Below are 18,934 nucleotides of genomic sequence, written 5' to 3' on the forward strand. Positions count from 1 at the left end.
TTTTTTCCTTTAGTCCACATCACAATACTCCACAAAAAACCACCAAAAAGTTATTGGTGTGGTTGTTCCAAATAATAAACAACAGTTTCAGCATTAACAACAATTTCAGCATTCACCTCCCCATATTTCATCAAAATTAATAATTATTTGTACGCAATTTGAATTTAACTTAATAAGATTATAGAGCAGTTCAACTGAATCGGTAATCTAAATAGTAGATCTAGGATGAAGTTGTAAAATTAGTACATATTTTAGAATACTTGACTGATTAGAGACAATTGAAAAGTCAATTTAATTACCAAGTCTGACCACTTAATAGGCTTAAACCCATCACACTATTAGACTAGCTCTCCTTCATCTTTTGATAGGCTGGCTTGCACTATTTGACAAGCCTATATTGTCGCTTAATAGGCTATTCACATATATCAATTTTTGTTTTTGTTTTTGAAAATACACATATATCAATTAGAGCACACCATATCTAAGCCACTTATCAAGTGGTTATCATGACATTAGTTATACGCTATTAAAGTGTATATAGAACCCTTCTTGCACAACTCAAGCACCTTCTACTCCATAAAATTACTTTCGTATAAGTCTAACTATTATATTCATAGCCGGTCAAGCTCTCAACCTTCTTATACTTGTAAGATTTTCCCTAACAAAATATATTGTCTATTATATATTACAGCCTATATTAGAGCCTTAATTAAGTGGTGCAAGTTGAATAGACTTATTAAGTGGTCTGGTTGGACTGAATAACGAGAAGTTGTTAGTCCACCAAACTCTGTGCCTAATATAATCCTGGATTGATGGGATACAGGATGATGATGTTAGCACATTCAGTTACGGTACTCAGACCGCTCAGTAGACACCAATACACCATCTAGTCTTCTGAGGCAAAACATGGCTAACGGTCTACCGTTAACAGGCAACACAATAGGAACATCAACTATGGCTGGAGATTTACATGACTACGCTTCCGCAATCATACGAGGTCAGATTTCTCGTATACTATAGTTCATTATAGTTAGACTATTTTAGATCTAACAATACTCTCTCAGGAATACAAAAATGTACTCTCTTGGAGCGAACAGAGATTAGTCGGGTGCATCCAGATCATAAAGCGGACGGAGAAAGACCTGGAGACCTCGTAGTAAAGTAAAAAAAATCCAACAAGTAACAAACAACAATTTCAGCATCATTTTACCATTAACAATAAATAACAATCCATGCATTATCTTTTGTTCTCTTCTTTTCATTGAATTCACTCAATAAACAACACAAAGAAACTTGGCAATCTCTAACATTTTCCCAGCTGAGGAATAGTCAAGAAACGAGATGAGATCCGATCCGATCCGATGATGTTCCAAAAGTAGAGCGGTCAAGCCTAGAAACAGCAACAACGTAACTAACTTTTGAAAAAGGTAAGGTGTGTGATAGATAGTTAGTAGGGTGGTGGTACGGCATAAACTACAGAACACGCAACATTATCATATCGTCCCGAAGCGAGACTCGTGTTCTGGCCACGCACCTAGTCAAACCAGGGACCGGAAAAGGGGGTTTGGGAGGTGGACCGGAATGTAGGGGCCCACTTCAACACAGCTGTATTGTATGTTAACAAACATCCTATTCCTCCTTTATTCAAACCACTACTGTGAATCTATATATGATATATGTATATATTTAATATATTAATATTAATATATCTCCCCGTCAAGAACTCATAGACTCATAGGCCATGTTTGGTTATCAGTTTATTCGCCATTTTTTAGCGGATTTAACCATCTTTAGCGGTTTGACTTTTTCAAATCGCTAAAGAAGACGTTTGGTTAATGGTTTTTTCACTTAGCGAATTGCTGTCCAATCCGCTAAAATTGACACGCTACTAGGAGCAGCGTTTAGCATTAGCTTTTCTCCATTTATTTTCTAAATTTCAATTTTGCCCTTGTTTCTCTCTCTCTCTCTTTTTTTTTTTTTTCATATAGGATGACTTGCTGCATGCCTCATTCCATATATCCAAAATGCAACTTTGCATTCCTATAATTAAATTTAATAGCTATTTTCCCCCTTTATTTTTTGAAAGCTAGCTATTTTTCCCCCTTTATTTAATTCTTAATTAAATTTAATATCATACAGTTACATTTTTTTTTTAATTTGGTGGCATATACTCACACTTATTTTATTCAATTTCAAATGTATTGCTCATTTGAATTAATAATTTTTATATAGTTATAATTATTATAATATTATTACCAATAATAATAAAAAAAATTACACTAATGTCCTTATGGGTTATTTTACATGTTAATCGCTATTCTAAACAGCTAATTTTACCAAACGTCTTTTTTTACAAACCGCTGATACAATCTGCTAGTCAAACCCACTAATCTAATCCACTATTTGTTAACCGCTAACGCTAATAGCTAACCGCTGATTGCCAAACAAGGCCATAGTATAGTCCACCACCAATCACAGCATTCGTGCTTCTCAAGCTTCTTCACCAGCCGTGACTTCCTCTCCACGCACTTTCGTATGACAATTACTTGACACAAGTTGGATTTATATGGGAAATTATTATGTGGATTCCAAAGTTTTACTTTTAAATTTTATTTTTACTCTTAAATTTTTTATATAGACATTTTCTTTGGGACTCATATGATGAAAATAACTTATCACACTATCATGTTAATTATCCGGGAGTAAAAGTGAGGGAGTAGAATTTGAGAGTACATAAGAGGGTGAGTGTAGGTTACTCCTGCAAAATGGAGATTTTGTCAAATTTTTTTTTTAAAAAATAATAGTAAAACGCATTTGCGTCTCACAGCCAACCAGTTACACGCGCCTGTTGGGGCTTTTAATTAGCTTCTTGTTTTTGTTTATTTATTTATTTTTTATTTTAAATATTTTTAATTTAATTTATTAACATTCTTGTTTTTTTTTAAAAAAAATTAATTTTTAAAAATTTTAAATTTGATATTGTTATTAAATTTATAATTATTAATTAAATTAAATTTTCTTAATTATCAATAATATTATTATTAAATTTATAATTATCAATAATATGGTTATCAAATTTATAATTATAATTTTTAGAATGATAATATATAAAGAAATAATTAAAATATAGTGGGGGTAAAATGATAAGTCTACAAAAAATTGAGAAAAAACCTAAAATTAATGTGGAGAAGAGTTTTTGTAATTAAGTGAAATAGTCGATGATGAGTGGATGTTGGGACCCATAAAAACTGGAAAAAAAATATCAACTATTGAGGATGCCTTAGTGTGATAAGTGTCGATTGGCAAAATTGACTCTTGCAAGGCAAATTGAGGTAACTAGGAGATTTTCAAATTAGCCAAATCAACTTATTCTTTATTATTGTGAGCATTAGTTTGCTAAGAAATCTCTTATACGTCAAGTTAAGCCGACCGAGATATCTCACATTTCACATTTCACAATTAGGGTGTGTTTGGAAACCTGGAAAATGAGTTCTGGAAATCATTTTCCAAGTTTTCACTGTTTGGATGTGCTTGGAAAATCAAGTCAACGGAAATCATTTTCCGTTGACTTTGGAAAATAGGCTTGTTTTGGAGGAAAATGACTTCCCCTTTTTTTGGGGGAAACTTTTACACCAACATCACACCACCACCAACATCATCAACACCATACCCCCACCACCTCACTACCATCATCACCACCACTACTGCCACTGCCGCCGTCGCCACCACTATACCACCGCAACCACCGCCACCACACCACCACCACTACCACCACCAACACCATACCACCGCAACCACTACCACCACAACCACCACCAACACCATAACACCACCACTACTACCACCAACACCACCAACACCATAACACCACCACTACTACCACCACCACCACCACCACCACCACCACCACCACCACCACACCACCGCAACCACCACCACCACCACACCACCAGCATCACACCATCGCCGCCACCACCGTCGCCGCCACCACCACCACCACCACCATACCACCGCAACCACCGTCGCCGCCACTACCACCACTGCCACCACCGTCATACCATCACCAGTTATTATTATTATTATTATTATTATTATTATTATTATTATTATTATTATATAACAAATAACACCACTACCACTACACCACCACCAACACCATAATATTTTTGATATATTATTAGTTATTTTTTAATTATATTTAAAATTATTATTATATTATTATATATTATTATAAATGTTGTAATATTCTAAATAAAATAATTAAAATGTTTAATTATACAATTCTACTCATTTTCCAGAAAATGAACCAAACACATAAAAATAGTTTTCCAGAATGCAACCAAACACTGAAAATGAAAATGTTTTTCGAAAAATGACTAATTTTCCAGAGAAACATTTTTCAGAAGTCATTTTCCTGCTTTCCAAACGGACCCTTAGTTAGGCTCAAGTCAATCCTTTAAAAAACTACTCCCTAATTCTCAAGCCTATTATTATAATTATCGAGCTAATTAGACAGTACTACAAACCACCAAAAAGCGTAAACACAACTTTGCTCTTATGGGATGTATAACTTAGATGTGCAATTGGGTGATCAACATTCAACGCAAGAAAGCAGCAAGAAAACGACAGGGTTTGTTGGCATTAGATGGCAGAAATTATGGCAGTAGGTGATAAGATCAGATAAATTAATGAAAGCCATAGCATTTGATAACATTAGTTATATGAAATTGGAAGGGGAGTGAGTGTATGCGCCGTCACAATCAATGGGATTCTTGCTGCGTTCAATTATTATTAGCAATTAATGTGCAGTGGTTCTAATGTCACATTGCTATCGCATAATACAGCAATAATAACATTCATGGGACGAGTCGGCTCACATAAATTGGTCGGTCCACAAAAGTACTAAACCTTCATGTCACATTACTCCGTTAAAAGGTTCGCATGGACAGCTCAATTACCCTCGGGACAAGAGTAATAATAGGAATATACCCTCGGTACTCGTAGCTGTCCGTTCGGTGTCGGTCGGTAGCCACGTCCCGACCGGCTGGACCACGAAAGACCGCCTCAGATTTGCTGTCCGAGCGGTTTCCCGACCGACCCATCCGATCGCCCGTGCCGAAGGAGAGACTATCGCGGGCTAGATGTGTCCCGCACCCGATCGTCATCCGCTCGGGCCCCGATCGGTATGTGTCTGGCCTCGTGTCCCTAAGTCAGCCAGGACAGCACCACCGCGTGGCGAGATATTACACGACCTCGGTGGTGACCGATGCATGCTTGCCACGTGACGGCCATGCTGGATCGCCGGAGCCTGTCCTCTCCTCTTCCTATAAATAGGGCATTTATTGGAACTAAGATGGGACTTTTGGCATTTAATTGAACCGAGCCTCCCGACCCACTATTGGGAACCCCGAGCTTCATTACTCCGTCCGTAGCACCTGCGGGGTACTCTACGTATACCCCTATTTACGGTATCAGGTGAAATTTAGAAACAATGACTTATGATCGAGTCTCACTAACGGTACAGTTATTCATACTAAATTTGTTAAATTGTATCGTAAATCATATCAAGGACCCAAAAAAAGGTATGAATTTAGCTTTATTGCGGGTATTAGTGTATAAATATTTAGGAGTATGTAGGTCAATTAAGACACATCCTATAATTTATCTCATTCATTGATTTCCAAAATAGTGAGGGACTCTTTAAAAATTTCAAGTTCAAACATATTAAATTTTATTGTAATTTGTACATCTATCTTTTCCCTTAATTGCTTTGGAGAGACAAAGTTGGACAAAAGACACAAAGCAAAAAATGTGACTAACATATACATATGTTCTTGCTGTTAAGGAAAGAGGGACACGACAACTAAAAGTACAAAATTCTGCTTTAAAAAAAATCCAAGATTGGCTCTAATCAAACACAGTAAACAGTGTACAATTAGAGACAAATTATACCAAATATCTCAAAGTGTATAACTAATAAAGCCTTCAACATCATATCATACACTAAAACATGTAGTACTAATGATGAGAAACTTAAGAAAACGCTTCGAGCGGAAAAATGTTAAATTCTGTCGACTCAAGCGGGCCATATCACCCGGACCCATATCCTGGCCCGACAGAGCATTTGGGGCCCCCAACTCTATTTATTCTATTCCATAGCAAAGGGAGCTTCATCACACTTTAATATAATTGCACTACTAATATAAACATCATGCATAACCAACATTAACAGTTCCTCATATCCAATTACAAAACAAACATAGAAGCTCTCACTGCACGCTCGTGCACACACATATATATATAGCACGGAGCCATATATGGACTAATAACATACCACAACGTCGAGCTAAAACCGGTATTAAGTTCAATACTAACAAACTAAATTCGAGGGAACGACGAATGACAAGACCCGGTATTCCCTTGGATGTGCTTCTACGATCTATCAGAGCCTAGCTAACAGTCGTAGCATATAGAAAATCTTCGTGGCGTCGTGCCTGCCCAAAATAAGGTTTCAAGACAACAATGGTATTGTGCCACCAGCAGCCACGATTTGGTGTTCAAGCTGCAATCGAACACAAGAATAAAGTTGAAAGGAAATAACGCAATCTCGTCAAAAGTTTAGTTCCAGCTTTCCAGAGATCGTATAAAACTATACAAGATGAAATATGGAAATCAAGAATGTCGAATAAGCAGTATAACGCACTTCTTTTGCCACGAAAATTACCCCTAGCAAATATATAAGATAATTATTCATGCATTCGATAAGCAAGAATGTAAGATTATGGTTCTTGAAATAGCACGTACTCTTATCAAGGTTTCGAGCTTGTTCTTGACAAGAAAGTATTCGTTTTTCAGAACTTGCAGACACCTCACGCATCTGCACAGAAAGTATTAGTACTTATTAAAGCATCACGTAACATATAGCCCTGTTTGGTAAAATGGTTGTTAGCTGTTAGCTGATTGTGTTAATTAGAGAGTATAAATAGTTGGTAACATTAGCTGATTGTAGAAAAGTGTTTGGTAAATTGGCTGTTAGCTGATAGCTGTTTGGTATAATTTCTTTTCTCAAAAAGCTAATGTTATCAATATCGTACTCGTTCTTCCCATGAAATGCAAGAATGAAGAATAACATATAATCCACTCTTATCAACATCGTACTCGTACTTGTACATACCGACTCAGTATAGTGTCCATTGCTAAAGGATGCAGGGTTCATTATTAACCCAAGATAGCTCGATCAACACTACTATGCCACTTGACAGTAATAAGAACTTGGCAGTCAATTTGATTCGTGCTGTTTTCTCCTAATATCCCGAAAGCTTACAAGCATTAAAGAAGGAAATGGATTAAGCAAAACTCACCCGTCAAGGCTCCTCTCCTCGCAATGGTTCTTGAACGAAACACAAGCGTTCTTTACTCTTTGTGCACCTATGCTGAGGAAAACCAATGAAACAGTTCAAAAACAGCAGTTTATATGAAGTATTATCACTTCATTACTAAATGTTCAATTTAGGAGATTGATATTAGCATCAATTAATTATTCCCAACTTCATATGACTACTAACCAGCTGAAGAAATCTCTCAGACAAAAATAGCATAAACAGCAAATGATTAAGAATCAAAGACAAATAGTCCAAGGATATGTACCTGGAACTGCTACCTTTGAGCTGGTGGACATGGGCATCAACCTGCTTAAAATCTACAACTTGTTGCTGGCTGTAAAAAAACACACTTTTTAAACTCAAAATACCTATTTTAACAAGGCAGAAAAAGAGATATTCAAGAGAAATTAAAGGCAGAAGCTATTCTCACAGGGCATTGGCCATATTATTGATAAGCTTCTCAGAATCCTCAAAGAAAAGCGAAACGACTTCAACCACAAAATCTGGGTTGCTCTGATCTTGCAGTTTCTGAAGCTGCAGAAACTGATCATCCAAAAAGCCCTAATTTTTTATTTTTTTTGGTTCAAAACAGGGAAACAACACCAACCCAGAATCAGAAACCCTTTAACACAAAAACCCACATCACTAAAATGGTGAAAAATTATGAAAAATAGAATCTTGGAACTGTTGCAGAGTCGAGCGAGGCACTGACCTCACGATACAGGGAAGTCATGAACGCAACAAACTGTTTCTGAAGCTGTCCTACAACTTCCATGGCTGATTTGCTTAGCTTATAGGTTATGGTTTTAGTACTTATGCAGACTTCGCAGTCGGAATCGAAGCATATATATATATATATATATATATGTCCGTTTGGTGATGAGATGACAAGAAGTTGAGATTGACTTTGAAATGACAATGACTGCTGGAAAGAAAGAATTGACTTTGAAAAGTTTGTGACTTTGTGAGCCCCTTAAATGGGAGGATGATAACTAGCACTAGTGGCCACTATGGTAAATACACCTTCACTTCAATAGCTCTTTTATTTGTTGAATTTTCATTTTTATTTTTGTTGTTGTGATTGGGCAGCCCAACCCCATAGAAAGGCAAAGAAGACAAAAACATTTGGCCAAATGGATCTGCACAACCTAAATCCAACAACCAATGCTATTACTAACAATCAAATATAGAGAAAATGTTAAATTCTACCATTGATGTCATATATTCTTATCATGTGACTTACATTAATTGGATAAATAAAAAACAAGTAGAAGAAGAAAATGAGTTACTCCTTAACATGATGACTAATCAACATATCAAGAAGTATAGAGTAAAATAAGAGTGTAAACCGTTGATGGATAGTGGACACAAATTGACAAACCTATTAATTTGGTGAAGTTGGTAAATAGATTGCTAATGTATAGATGCTTGTAATAAATACAAGTCAATGATTCAGTGAGCTAAAAATTCATGTATTAAGTTAAGTTATGCATTCATAATGGCAGTTTGGCTTTGTCCCCCTTTGGCTCCGTCCCTACGTATATATGAGATAAAGTCTTTTCTCCTAAGCGACATATTCATTAAGGTGGAGATTTTGTTGAATTCTTTTATCCTAAAGAAGATATTCACCAATATGGAGATGGTGAGATAACTATTTTATCCTAAAAGGATATATTTCTGGATTGTTGAATTTGTCTCATATAGAATTAGAAATATGAGTCTTTCTCATATAAGGAATATGAGTGGAGCGAATTGGGTTAGACCTAAAATACAGGAATTAGAGTGTCTGACATTATTATTGTTTCTGGTTCTTGTCAATATCAACCATTTATCTATTGAAATGAATTGTATGAACTATATGGTTTGTCATGGAGCATTGTCGTCTTATAAATTGTTAATTGGCCATGGCTGCAAGATTTCCTCCACCCCTTTGTGAGTTGGACTTTTGGAATTTAAAATGAGATTTGATGGGCAGTTGGAGAATCCTCAATGCAACCTTTTTCCTTAATGTTTGTTATCTTTTTGACATTGTAATCCACCTCAGCCGTTTTCTTTATCATAGTACCCAACTTTTGTCTACCTTAGTTGACCACTAAGAATCTCCACTTACATCAACACAAGTCAACCTCAACTTTTGCCTACCATGGTGCCTCTCTCTTTAGTTATTGCTTCTAATATAATGCATATGAGAATACAGAATCTTTATCCTCATATCTGCAATCTGCAGAAGAAGACGAAGATTATCATCTTTTAGTGGACTTATCTGCTCAAAAAAATAAGTGGTTCTTTATGTTACATAGGTTCATGGTTGGACAACATATTGGCACTAAATTGGTGGAAAGAAATGGTCAAAAACAAAAACAAAAAATAAGTATTTACACCAAAGGAATGAGACATCCCTCCTTCCCATTATCATCTTAACCATTCTGCAGAATAACAATATGTTCTTCAAGGCACAAAAACCGTTTAGGCTATGTTTTTTCCTTCATAGCAGCCCTTCTAATGGGGGATGGTTTTCGGTTTTTTCTGATATAGTCTAGGCTTTCACAGTTGCCATTCAGAAGTTGCAGAACCTGTAAGCATTATTGCACTTCAAGAACATAAACATATGATAGTAACTAAAGATTCCTTAATGGTTCTGTCAATCTTAGGATAACTTGCCTGGCTGATTTGTGGGCGTTTGATGGACGAATGCTGCACGCATAACGAAGCGGCCAAGACCATGAGATTCATCTGCAGAAGGTTGTAGTCGTCTCCGAGTGATGGATCTGCAAGTTCCCTAATCCTCTTTTTCTTTAGCAGAGGCTTTGCCTAGCAGACAGAAATAATGAACACCTTCAAATGCAGTGTGGGATATGAAGTGAAATGAAACGATGAGAGCCCGAGGGGAGGGGAGATAATGCATACCCACATTACGAGGCTTTGCTGAGAGTAATCTAACGCTCGACGCCCGGTAATGAGCTCCAAAAGAAGCACCCCAAAGGCGAAAACATCAGTCTTTTCATTCACTATACCATGCATTAGAAACTCGGGTGCAAGATATCTGCAATGACAGTAATGCTTTCACTTAGCGACGTGTAAATCTTATTGCAGACATTGAGAAATTCGAGTTTATTGTATTGTCTCGTGTTGCAGACCCGAATGTGCCATCGAATTTCAGGACAGTCAGGTGAGTCCATCTCTCCGGGAGCCACTTTGCAAGCCCAAAATCACAAATCTGAATGCAAAAAACAACTAATTCTTAATCCCTATACAATGAGTCTAACCCAAACCGCTTCACTCATATTCCTATTCCTGGTATGAGACAAACTCAACAGATATAAACTAGTCTGGTTTTTGAATGCATAAAGAGAAAAGATAATGGTAAACTGGTAAGTACCCGAGGCTCAAAGTCCTCCATAAGCAATATATTTGCGGCTTTAATATCTCTATGAATGATTCGTCGTTGACAGCCCTCGTGAAGATACTGCAGCCCTTTAGCTGTGCCTAGTGCAACCTTATACCTGATATACCATCCCGGTTTCTGCTTCGAGACTGAAAACAGTGGAGAGATAAATCAACAAAAGAATAGACAATACGAAAGGGAGAAATTTAGGGCTGCAACGAATACCATGCAGCATAGAAGCTAAGCTTCCATGAGGAGACAGCTCGAGAACAAGATAGTATCCACCTTCAACTCCATAGCCAATCAACTTGGTAGTATTTGGATGGTTAAGATGAGCCATTATGCCAAGCTCAGATAAGAAATCCCCTATCCTCTCCTCGGGTGATCCTCGAGTCAAACGCTTAACTGCAACTAGTTGTCCATCTCGCAAACGCCCTTTGTGAACTTCAGCATAGCCGCCTTTCCCAATTAAGTTTTCTGCAGAACATGTGGATGATCCATAAGTAGATAAAAGGCAGTTTTTGAAAATTTTAAGGAATTAAGAGTGCTACTAATTGAAGCATGTGTTCCATCTCAACTAAAAGGCTAAGCTGATAGTTGGATTGCACAGTAATGGCTCAACACGCCCCCTCACGTGTCCTTTGGCATGGTTCTGATACCAAATTGAAGCATGTGCTCCATCTCAGTAATGGCTCAACACTACTAACCATGGTGAAAATTGTTGGTGGCGATCTCGATCTCAGACAGGCTGAAGTTCTTCCACTGAGGCTTGAAATAGCTCAAACCACCCTCCAAAATGGGGCTCTGCAACAGCCCAGAACCACAAGCTGCCTCCCTCATGCTGCAGCTAAATCGTTTCGAGATTTTCAAAGAACTCAGAGGATCCAAGCTCCCGAAATGCCTCTTCTTGAATTTATCCCTCAACAGCTGAAGAAACCCATCCCATTTCGAATTCCTCTTTTCGTAACTCTCCGATTCAAATTCCAATATGCTGCTCTTTGTAGTGTCTGTTTCTGATACTAAACCATTCAGGTAGTCCTCAAGAACTGTATCCGGAGAGTTCTCATTCACCATCTTCAGTCCAGTCCAGTCCAAGAACACGAAAACTGGGCAAATTCACCAGGCCAAGAACAAAGAAGCAGCTTTCACATAACAGATGATGAAAAACTAATCAAGGAACACTTGTACTGACCAATAAAACATTAGAAAAAAAGAACCCGAAATCAAAAATGGATTCAAAGAAAGAACCTTTAGAATTTCAAGAATACAGATCAGAATAGGTGACCACAAAACTAAGAACAACCCCACCAGAAAACAAGAAAGCAAATACCTTTGACACTGAATCACAGATTCTCCTGCATGGTGTAAGTGGTCCTTGTGTCCGAACGATTAATATATATTTCTTGAGATTTCAGCCTTTTTATCCATCTTTTTGAGTACTCCAATCTGGGGATAGAAAAAGGGAAAGGGTAAATTTGGATTCTAAGTATACTTTCATAAATCCCTCCTCTCTCTCTTTCAGAGCACGCCATGTAAACTGTGCATGTCATTTTTCCTTCAACTACAAGCTGCCTAACTTACCCTACCCCCACCAACCAAGAAAAAAAAAAACATCAAAAATTACAACACAAAAAAGATAATTTTTTTCCCATTTTTGTCTTCTTAGAAGTTATCATTTGGTTGTGACATGTCCCAGAAATTCCATGACAATACAACATAGTATTAGTAAATAAAAAGGAATATGATAGAGATAATTGGAGTAATTTCTGGGGAACTTAGATGCCATGATTACAAGAATGGTAATGATTGGGGTGACAGATGCCTTAAGGGATTAGCAAACTCAACCAAGAATTTAATCAATGTTTCAATTCCTCACAGTAAACTTCCATAATACCATGCTGTCTCAATCTATAAGGTAAGACATCAAATACGAAACCAAGTTTAAAATACGAAATCCTGAAGCTCAAACAACTGTTTTTTTTTTTTTTCAAGTCTGAATGAAAATAGAGATGAAGACAGAACATATAAGCTGGATCACTTTCAACTGCTCTTCAGTGTGGTATGCGAGGGGGGAAACGGACATGGATTCGCTGCACGATTGTCGTTCTGCAAGAAGGACAGTCCTTCATTCCTGGGTTCTCGTGAAGCGTATTGCAGTCTTTGCACAGAACCTGATGAGCACAAGGGAGGAACAGAACTGAGGTTGCCTTACTCAAGCACATAATGCATTCCCATTCGCGTTTCACACCTCCCTGGCCCGGGTTAGCCCTTAGAGCAAAGATTTCTGCAATCACCTTGCTCTTGCGTTCCTCGTACTCCAGCCTGTTGGCTACTGCTATTGCTCTCAAATTACCCTCCTCGCCTTTTGCCTGACAGTTCAGTTGTTCTCTTTCACTCCTTATGGACTCGAGCTTCTGGAGAATCTTTATCTTCTCCCTCTCTTCGTGCTGCCTGAGAGCCTGAAATAGCCATAATTATACAGAACTGTTATAAACAAAGATTGGGCTAGGGTCACTCCACATGAGTCAAACCATATTAAAAGATTGAATCCAACCAATTAGCTAGTCTAACCATGGCCTTATGAACCCTAAGCATACCTCAAACTCCCCTTCGCGCTTTCTAGCTTTCTCTATCCCGGCCTGCAAGCTAGCTGCTTCGCCATTCAGACGTGCAAGATATTCCTGCAGAGAGCTAGCCTCCCCCTCCAGCGTTTGACATTGTTTCAGCAACTCCTGCTCCCTCCCCACAGTTTCCTCGAGAGTTAAATAAGACTGTGCATTTTTCATCTCTGAATCTGCAATCCCTTTCACCAGCTTGGCACGTTCTGCCTCGAGCCTTTGGACAGCAGAATTACTCGCTCCCATCTGGGCTTGAAGATCAGACAGTTCACCCCGCAACTCAGATTGCCTCTGCTTAATCTTCTCATCCATTAATGCTTCAAAGTTGGCAGCCTCCTCTCTCTCTTGCCTTAACTTTCTCAGCTCCGCCTTGTCCTTGCTGAGCTTCTGAGCCGCCTCCCGGACCTTCACACTCGCCCAATCGTTCCACCCTTGTAGCTCCTGCTGCAGAAGTTGCTTGCGCACCATCAACGCCATTATCCTCTCGTCTTTCTCAGTCATATGGACAGAAGATGGAACAGCAGAAGGGCCCGGGGGTTTCCAAATTGGCAGCTTACTTTCTTGTTTCACCATTGCTGCAGCCTTGGAGGTCACAGCAGGCAGTGAAGAAACAGAAACAACTCCACCTTTCTCCTTCTTCCCACCAGAAGAGCTAACAGGCTGAGAGATCAGTGGCTTGCTCACAGTCACATCAATCGAAGTGGTCATTCTGGTTCTGGTTATAAACCGGCCCCCTCTCCTCTTACCACCTTTGCTATTCGTCTCAGTTCGATACACCTTCTTGCGAAGCCCGGATGATCCCTTTCTGCCAGAACCACTGGCTTCAGGTGCAGACACATCACTAGCTCTACTGCTATCTGCTAATTGGGATTGGTAAATGATGTCATTTTATTTAAAACAATAAAGGATAACCAAAAAAAAAAGTTATGAAGCTACTATTTTCGGAACATTACCAAACAGAGCTTATAACTTATTAGTAACTTAAAATAAACTATAAGCTCTGATCGAGGACTTAAAATAGCTAAATGGCTACCTTTTGGAGTTTCGTTTTTGCATTGGGAAGCCTTGGAGGTGCAGCAGGAGCACAGGACTGGATTCGGGTTCACAGTGCCATGTTCCACAGCCTTAAGCAAGTTGAGATCACATATCAAAAGGAGCCACATTGCATCTGCCACACTCAAGAATGGCTTAACCTCTTTAAGCACACACACCATTTCCAGGAGGATATAACCTGATAAGCTTTCTATTCCATCAAACAATGGAATGGCGGAATCGAAATCCTCCTTCTTGCAACAAGCCAGGAAAGCCCAAGCACTATTGAACATGTTGGATATGATGTCCAAATAGCCTTGGTAAGCGCCACTGTTAAACACACCCCATTCAGCAACCTCCTCTGAGAACCCACATTCTACGATTTTCTTGATCACAATCAGGATGGCTTTCTTTATGCTTGGGATTAGGAGCTTCTCCAGCTCTACTGCCATGGGGTCTTCCCATTCATAAAGTGGTGTTTTTTCTTCCGGCCACTCTTTCGCATCGGATTGATCTGATCTCTCATTCAACTCACAACTCCTTAGCTCTGTGGAAGATGAAGATGAATTCTTGGCCCGGTCTGATGGAAACTCCACCACCTTCCTCTTCCCCTTTCTGTCATTCACAGCGGGGAAAACCTGCAATGATTCCTCATTGCTATCACCAGCTTGTTTTGCTCTTTGGTCAGCCATTTTTGTTGGAAAGAATTGAAGTTTTTAGCTGGAATTGCCAATGCAACAACAAATGGTAAGCTAGATATACACAATAAATAGAGAAAGAGGGGTAATTTCGTTGGAATATTGAAATCTGAATTAAATATTTAGTAATTGAAACGTACTAAAGTAGACTTTTTATTTTGTAAGTGTACATAAGTTTGAAACTTATACTATATATATATATATATGTGTGTGTGTGTGTGAGAGAGAGGGGTATATATATATGTGTGAGAGAGAGAGGGGAGGAAAACAAGGAGGAATTTCATTTCTTTTTCAATTTTTTCCTCATACGTTACAAATTTTATTCATCATTGTTAAATTTATGAAATTTAGTTTATCAATTCCATTCTTTGACTATTTGTTAAATTTTCATTGGTTTTAGCGTTTTTAAAATAAAAAAAAAAAAGTTTACACAATTCTAAATTTCTCTTCATAGGCAACCCATATGCATCACTAGTATTAGTTGCCTTATTAATTTCATTTGATTTTCACCCTTGCTTAGGGTTTGAAGCGTGGTGAAAATCATATGAAATAATTAGCATTGTAATTGATACTAACGAGGAATATGAATTGACTTATGAAGGGAAATTGAGAGTTGTACATTCGCATGTGATCGAAGTTCTTTAAAAAAAAAATGCTAGCAAACTCTTGAAACTAATGAAAGTTTAAAGACAACGTAATTAACTGAGGGGTCAAAAATTGACGACACTTAGAATAATTGAGGAATTGATTTTTTTTTTAATTGACTTAGGAACTAATAAATTGGATAAGGGACAATACTGGAGGGACCAAAAGTTTGAATTTTTCCTTTTAAGAAACAAAAGTGAGATTCTATATGAGAATAACTTGTTTTCATTCCTTTATGATTTGAATCCCAATTCAAAGTGAAAAAAATTAGTAGAGTTCAAAACCCATAAACCAAACATGCACCCAAAGAAAAATTTTAACAATATAATATCTTTTTTCTTACAAAAGGAAATAATTTTATTTCAACCGATGACCAAGAAATTCAAAACACATATATTCACTACACGTTTAGACAAGAAAGGGGTGCAACATAAGATCTAATTTGGATAGAACAAAAATTATATTGGAAAAATTATATATGAAAAAAAAAAAACCACCACACCTTTTCGTTTCAATGCAAGTATAGAATCAAAAAGTAGTCCTCTCTGCAACAAAAAGTAAAAAAAAAAAAATGTTCATAAAGAAAAATTCTTATATATAGTCAAATATAAAAACAAAAGACAAGAATTTTAAAATAACCGGACAAGGAGTTGAAATCCAGAAGGTACTCTTACAAATAGATCACCAAGAGAAATAAAGAATAACCAAACATCAATGGGATAAATCAAAGAAAAATCTAGCAAAAATTGAATATTGGACGAAAATGAAAACTTACAAAACATTGTTTTAGCAAAAAATCGTAGCAAGATTGTTTCTGTTTTTGAGGTTGCATAGTAGATTGACAAGAATATAAGTTCACTCGCTCTTTTGCATATGTGTCTCTGCTTTAACATTGATGTTCAATAAAGGTTATATAAGGGCTGTCACACCATAGCGTGGTGTTTGCGTGCATTTGTAGTGGTTGTCACTCAATTGTTTTGAGATTTTCAGAATTGTTTTTCCCAGTTTGCCAATGCAACAACAAATGGTAAGCTAGATACACAATAAATAGAGAAAAGAAGGGTAATTTGGTTGAAATATTGAAATCTGAATTAAATATTTAGTAATTAGAACGTAATAGACTTTTTTATTTTTTAGTGTACATAAGTTTGGAACTTATATAAATAAAAATAAATATATCTATGAGACTGGAAAACAAGGTGAAATTTTATTTCTTTTTCATTTAAAGAAAGGAAAATTACAATTTAGTTTTTCATTTATTATACGTTATACAATTTATTCATCATTGTCAAATTTATGAAATTTACTTTACCAATTCACCAATTGTTCCAAACGTTGTCAATTCCATCTTTTGAATATTTGTTAAACTTTCGTTGGTTTTTAGGTTTTCCTTATTTTTTTTAAAAAATATTTTTACACAGTTCTCAATTTCCCTTCATAAAGCAACCCATATGCATCATTAGTATTAGTTGCCTTATTAATTTCATATGATTTTCACCCTTGCTTAGGGTTTGAAGCGTGGTGAAAACCATATGAAATAATTAACATTGCAAGTGATACTAACAAGGAATATAGATTGAGGTATGAAAGAAAATTCAGAGTTGTGTATGAAGTTTCACAAAAAAGATTCAAGCAAAATCTTGAAACTAAAGAAAGTTTAAAGATAATGTAATTAACTGAGGGGCTAAATCGGTGATACTTAAAATAAATGAGAGACTGATTGTTTAAAAATTGACCGTGATCAATGGACTAAATTGCATAAAGAAAATAGTGGAGGGACCAAAAGTTCAATTTTTTCCTTTCAAGAAACAAAAGTGGGATTTATACGAAAATAAAAATTTTCATTCCTTCATGATTTGAATCTCAATTCAAAGTGAAAAAACTAGTAAAATAAACAAGGTAAATCTATCAGGAGAGTTCAAAACCCATAAACCAAACACCCACAGAAATTTTTTAACAAAATCATATCTTTTCTCTTACAAAAAGAAACAATTTTATTTCAACCGATAAACAAGAAATTCAAAGCACATACATTCACAACAAAAATTTTGAAACATTATATTAGAAAAACAAAGAAAATCACCATACCTTTGTGTTTCAACGCAAGTGCAGAACCAAAAAGTAGTCTTCTGCAACAAAAAGTAGAAAAAAAAAATCCTATATATAGTCGTCAGATCTAAAAACAAAAAGCAAGAATTTTAAAACAACCAGGAATCAAAATTCAGAAGATATTCCTACAAATAGATCACCAAGAGAATAAAGAATAATCAAACATCAATGAGATAAATCAAAGCAAAATCTAGCAAAAAAGTTGAATATTGGACGAAAATGGGAACCTACAAAACACTGGTTTAACAAAAAACCGTAGCAAGACTATCTATGTTTTTGAGGTTGCACAGTAGATTGCCAAGAATTTAAGTTCACTCACTCTTTTGCATATGTGTCTCTGATTTAACATTGATGTTCGACAAAGGTTATATAAGAACGGTCAGGACATTGCGTGGTGCTTGCGTGGCTATTTTACTCGTTGTCACTCAATTGTTTTGAGATTTTTGCCTTTTATTTTTTTCAATTTTTTATATTTCTATTTTCTACTTTCAACATGAACATTTGTGCAAATAGAAAATCACACTTTAGGTCCCTTAATTATTTTATATGTTGAATTTGGTCCCTTGATTATAAAATAAACACATTTTGACCTTTAATTACCTCTACCATTGTTGGGTTTGAAGTGTGGTGAAAATCATATGAAATAATTAGCATTGCAAGGTGATACTAACAAGGAATATAGATTGAGGTATGAAAGTAAATTTAGAGTTGTGTGTGAAGTTTCCCAAAAAAGATCCAAGCAAAATTTTTAAACTAAAGAATGTTTAAAGACAATGTAATTAACTGAGGGGCTAAATTGGTGACACTTAGAACAATTGAGGGACTGATTGTTTAAAAATTGACCAAAAGATTAAATTGCATAAAGAAAATAGTGGAGGGACCAAAAATTTGATGTTTTTCCTTTTAAGAAACAAAAGTGAGATTTTATACTATAATAACTTTTTCATTCCTTCATGATTTGAATCTCAATTCAAAGTGAAAAATTTAGTAAATTAAACTAATTGGATTTAAATCTATTAGGAAAGTTCAAAACCCATAAACCAAACACCCACATAATTTTTTTAA

General features: G+C 36.5%; 3 protein-coding genes across 6 annotated transcripts; all 3 read right to left on the reverse strand.

Annotated features, from left to right (window-relative positions):
* Positions 1 to 6,179: 6,179 nt before the first annotated feature.
* LOC109160646 (histidine-containing phosphotransfer protein 1-like) lies at positions 6,180 to 8,227 on the reverse strand. Its single transcript, XM_019308931.1, has 6 exons — positions 8,095 to 8,227; positions 7,813 to 7,943; positions 7,648 to 7,716; positions 7,362 to 7,433; positions 6,805 to 6,877; positions 6,180 to 6,562 (listed from the first exon to the last, which is right to left on the reverse strand). The coding sequence occupies exons 1-6, from the start codon at positions 8,155 to 8,157 to the stop codon at positions 6,512 to 6,514; spliced, it is 459 nt and encodes a 152-aa protein (XP_019164476.1). The 5' UTR covers positions 8,158 to 8,227; the 3' UTR covers positions 6,180 to 6,511.
* Positions 8,228 to 9,568: 1,341 nt separating this feature from the next.
* Positions 9,569 to 12,395, reverse strand: LOC109160609 (receptor-like cytosolic serine/threonine-protein kinase RBK2). Of its 4 annotated transcripts, XM_019308898.1 has the most exons (9): positions 12,098 to 12,395; positions 11,475 to 11,954; positions 10,993 to 11,244; positions 10,762 to 10,916; positions 10,520 to 10,599; positions 10,290 to 10,425; positions 10,044 to 10,193; positions 9,816 to 9,955; positions 9,569 to 9,762 (listed from the first exon to the last, which is right to left on the reverse strand). In XM_019308898.1, the coding sequence occupies exons 2-8, from the start codon at positions 11,839 to 11,841 to the stop codon at positions 9,854 to 9,856; spliced, it is 1,242 nt and encodes a 413-aa protein (XP_019164443.1). In that variant the 5' UTR covers positions 11,842 to 11,954; positions 12,098 to 12,395; the 3' UTR covers positions 9,569 to 9,762; positions 9,816 to 9,853. The 4 variants fall into 4 exon arrangements, with proteins under 4 accessions (XP_019164443.1, XP_019164453.1, XP_019164436.1 ...); XM_019308908.1 differs by having other exon boundaries at positions 9,569 to 9,955; positions 11,475 to 11,841; XM_019308891.1 differs by having other exon boundaries at positions 9,569 to 9,955; positions 11,475 to 11,873.
* A 248-nt stretch (positions 12,396 to 12,643) lies between these two features.
* On the reverse strand, positions 12,644 to 15,109 carry LOC109158722 (putative E3 ubiquitin-protein ligase RF298). Its single transcript, XM_019306623.1, has 3 exons — positions 14,419 to 15,109; positions 13,365 to 14,242; positions 12,644 to 13,226 (listed from the first exon to the last, which is right to left on the reverse strand). Exons 1-3 carry the CDS (start codon positions 15,107 to 15,109, stop codon positions 12,819 to 12,821), a joined length of 1,977 nt encoding a protein of 658 aa, XP_019162168.1. The 3' UTR covers positions 12,644 to 12,818.
* Positions 15,110 to 18,934: the final 3,825 nt, after the last annotated feature.

Source organism: Ipomoea nil, unplaced genomic scaffold, assembly GCF_001879475.1.
Source record: "Ipomoea nil cultivar Tokyo-kokei standard unplaced genomic scaffold, Asagao_1.1 scaffold0302, whole genome shotgun sequence".
Classification (NCBI taxonomy): Eukaryota; Viridiplantae; Streptophyta; class Magnoliopsida; order Solanales; family Convolvulaceae; genus Ipomoea; species Ipomoea nil.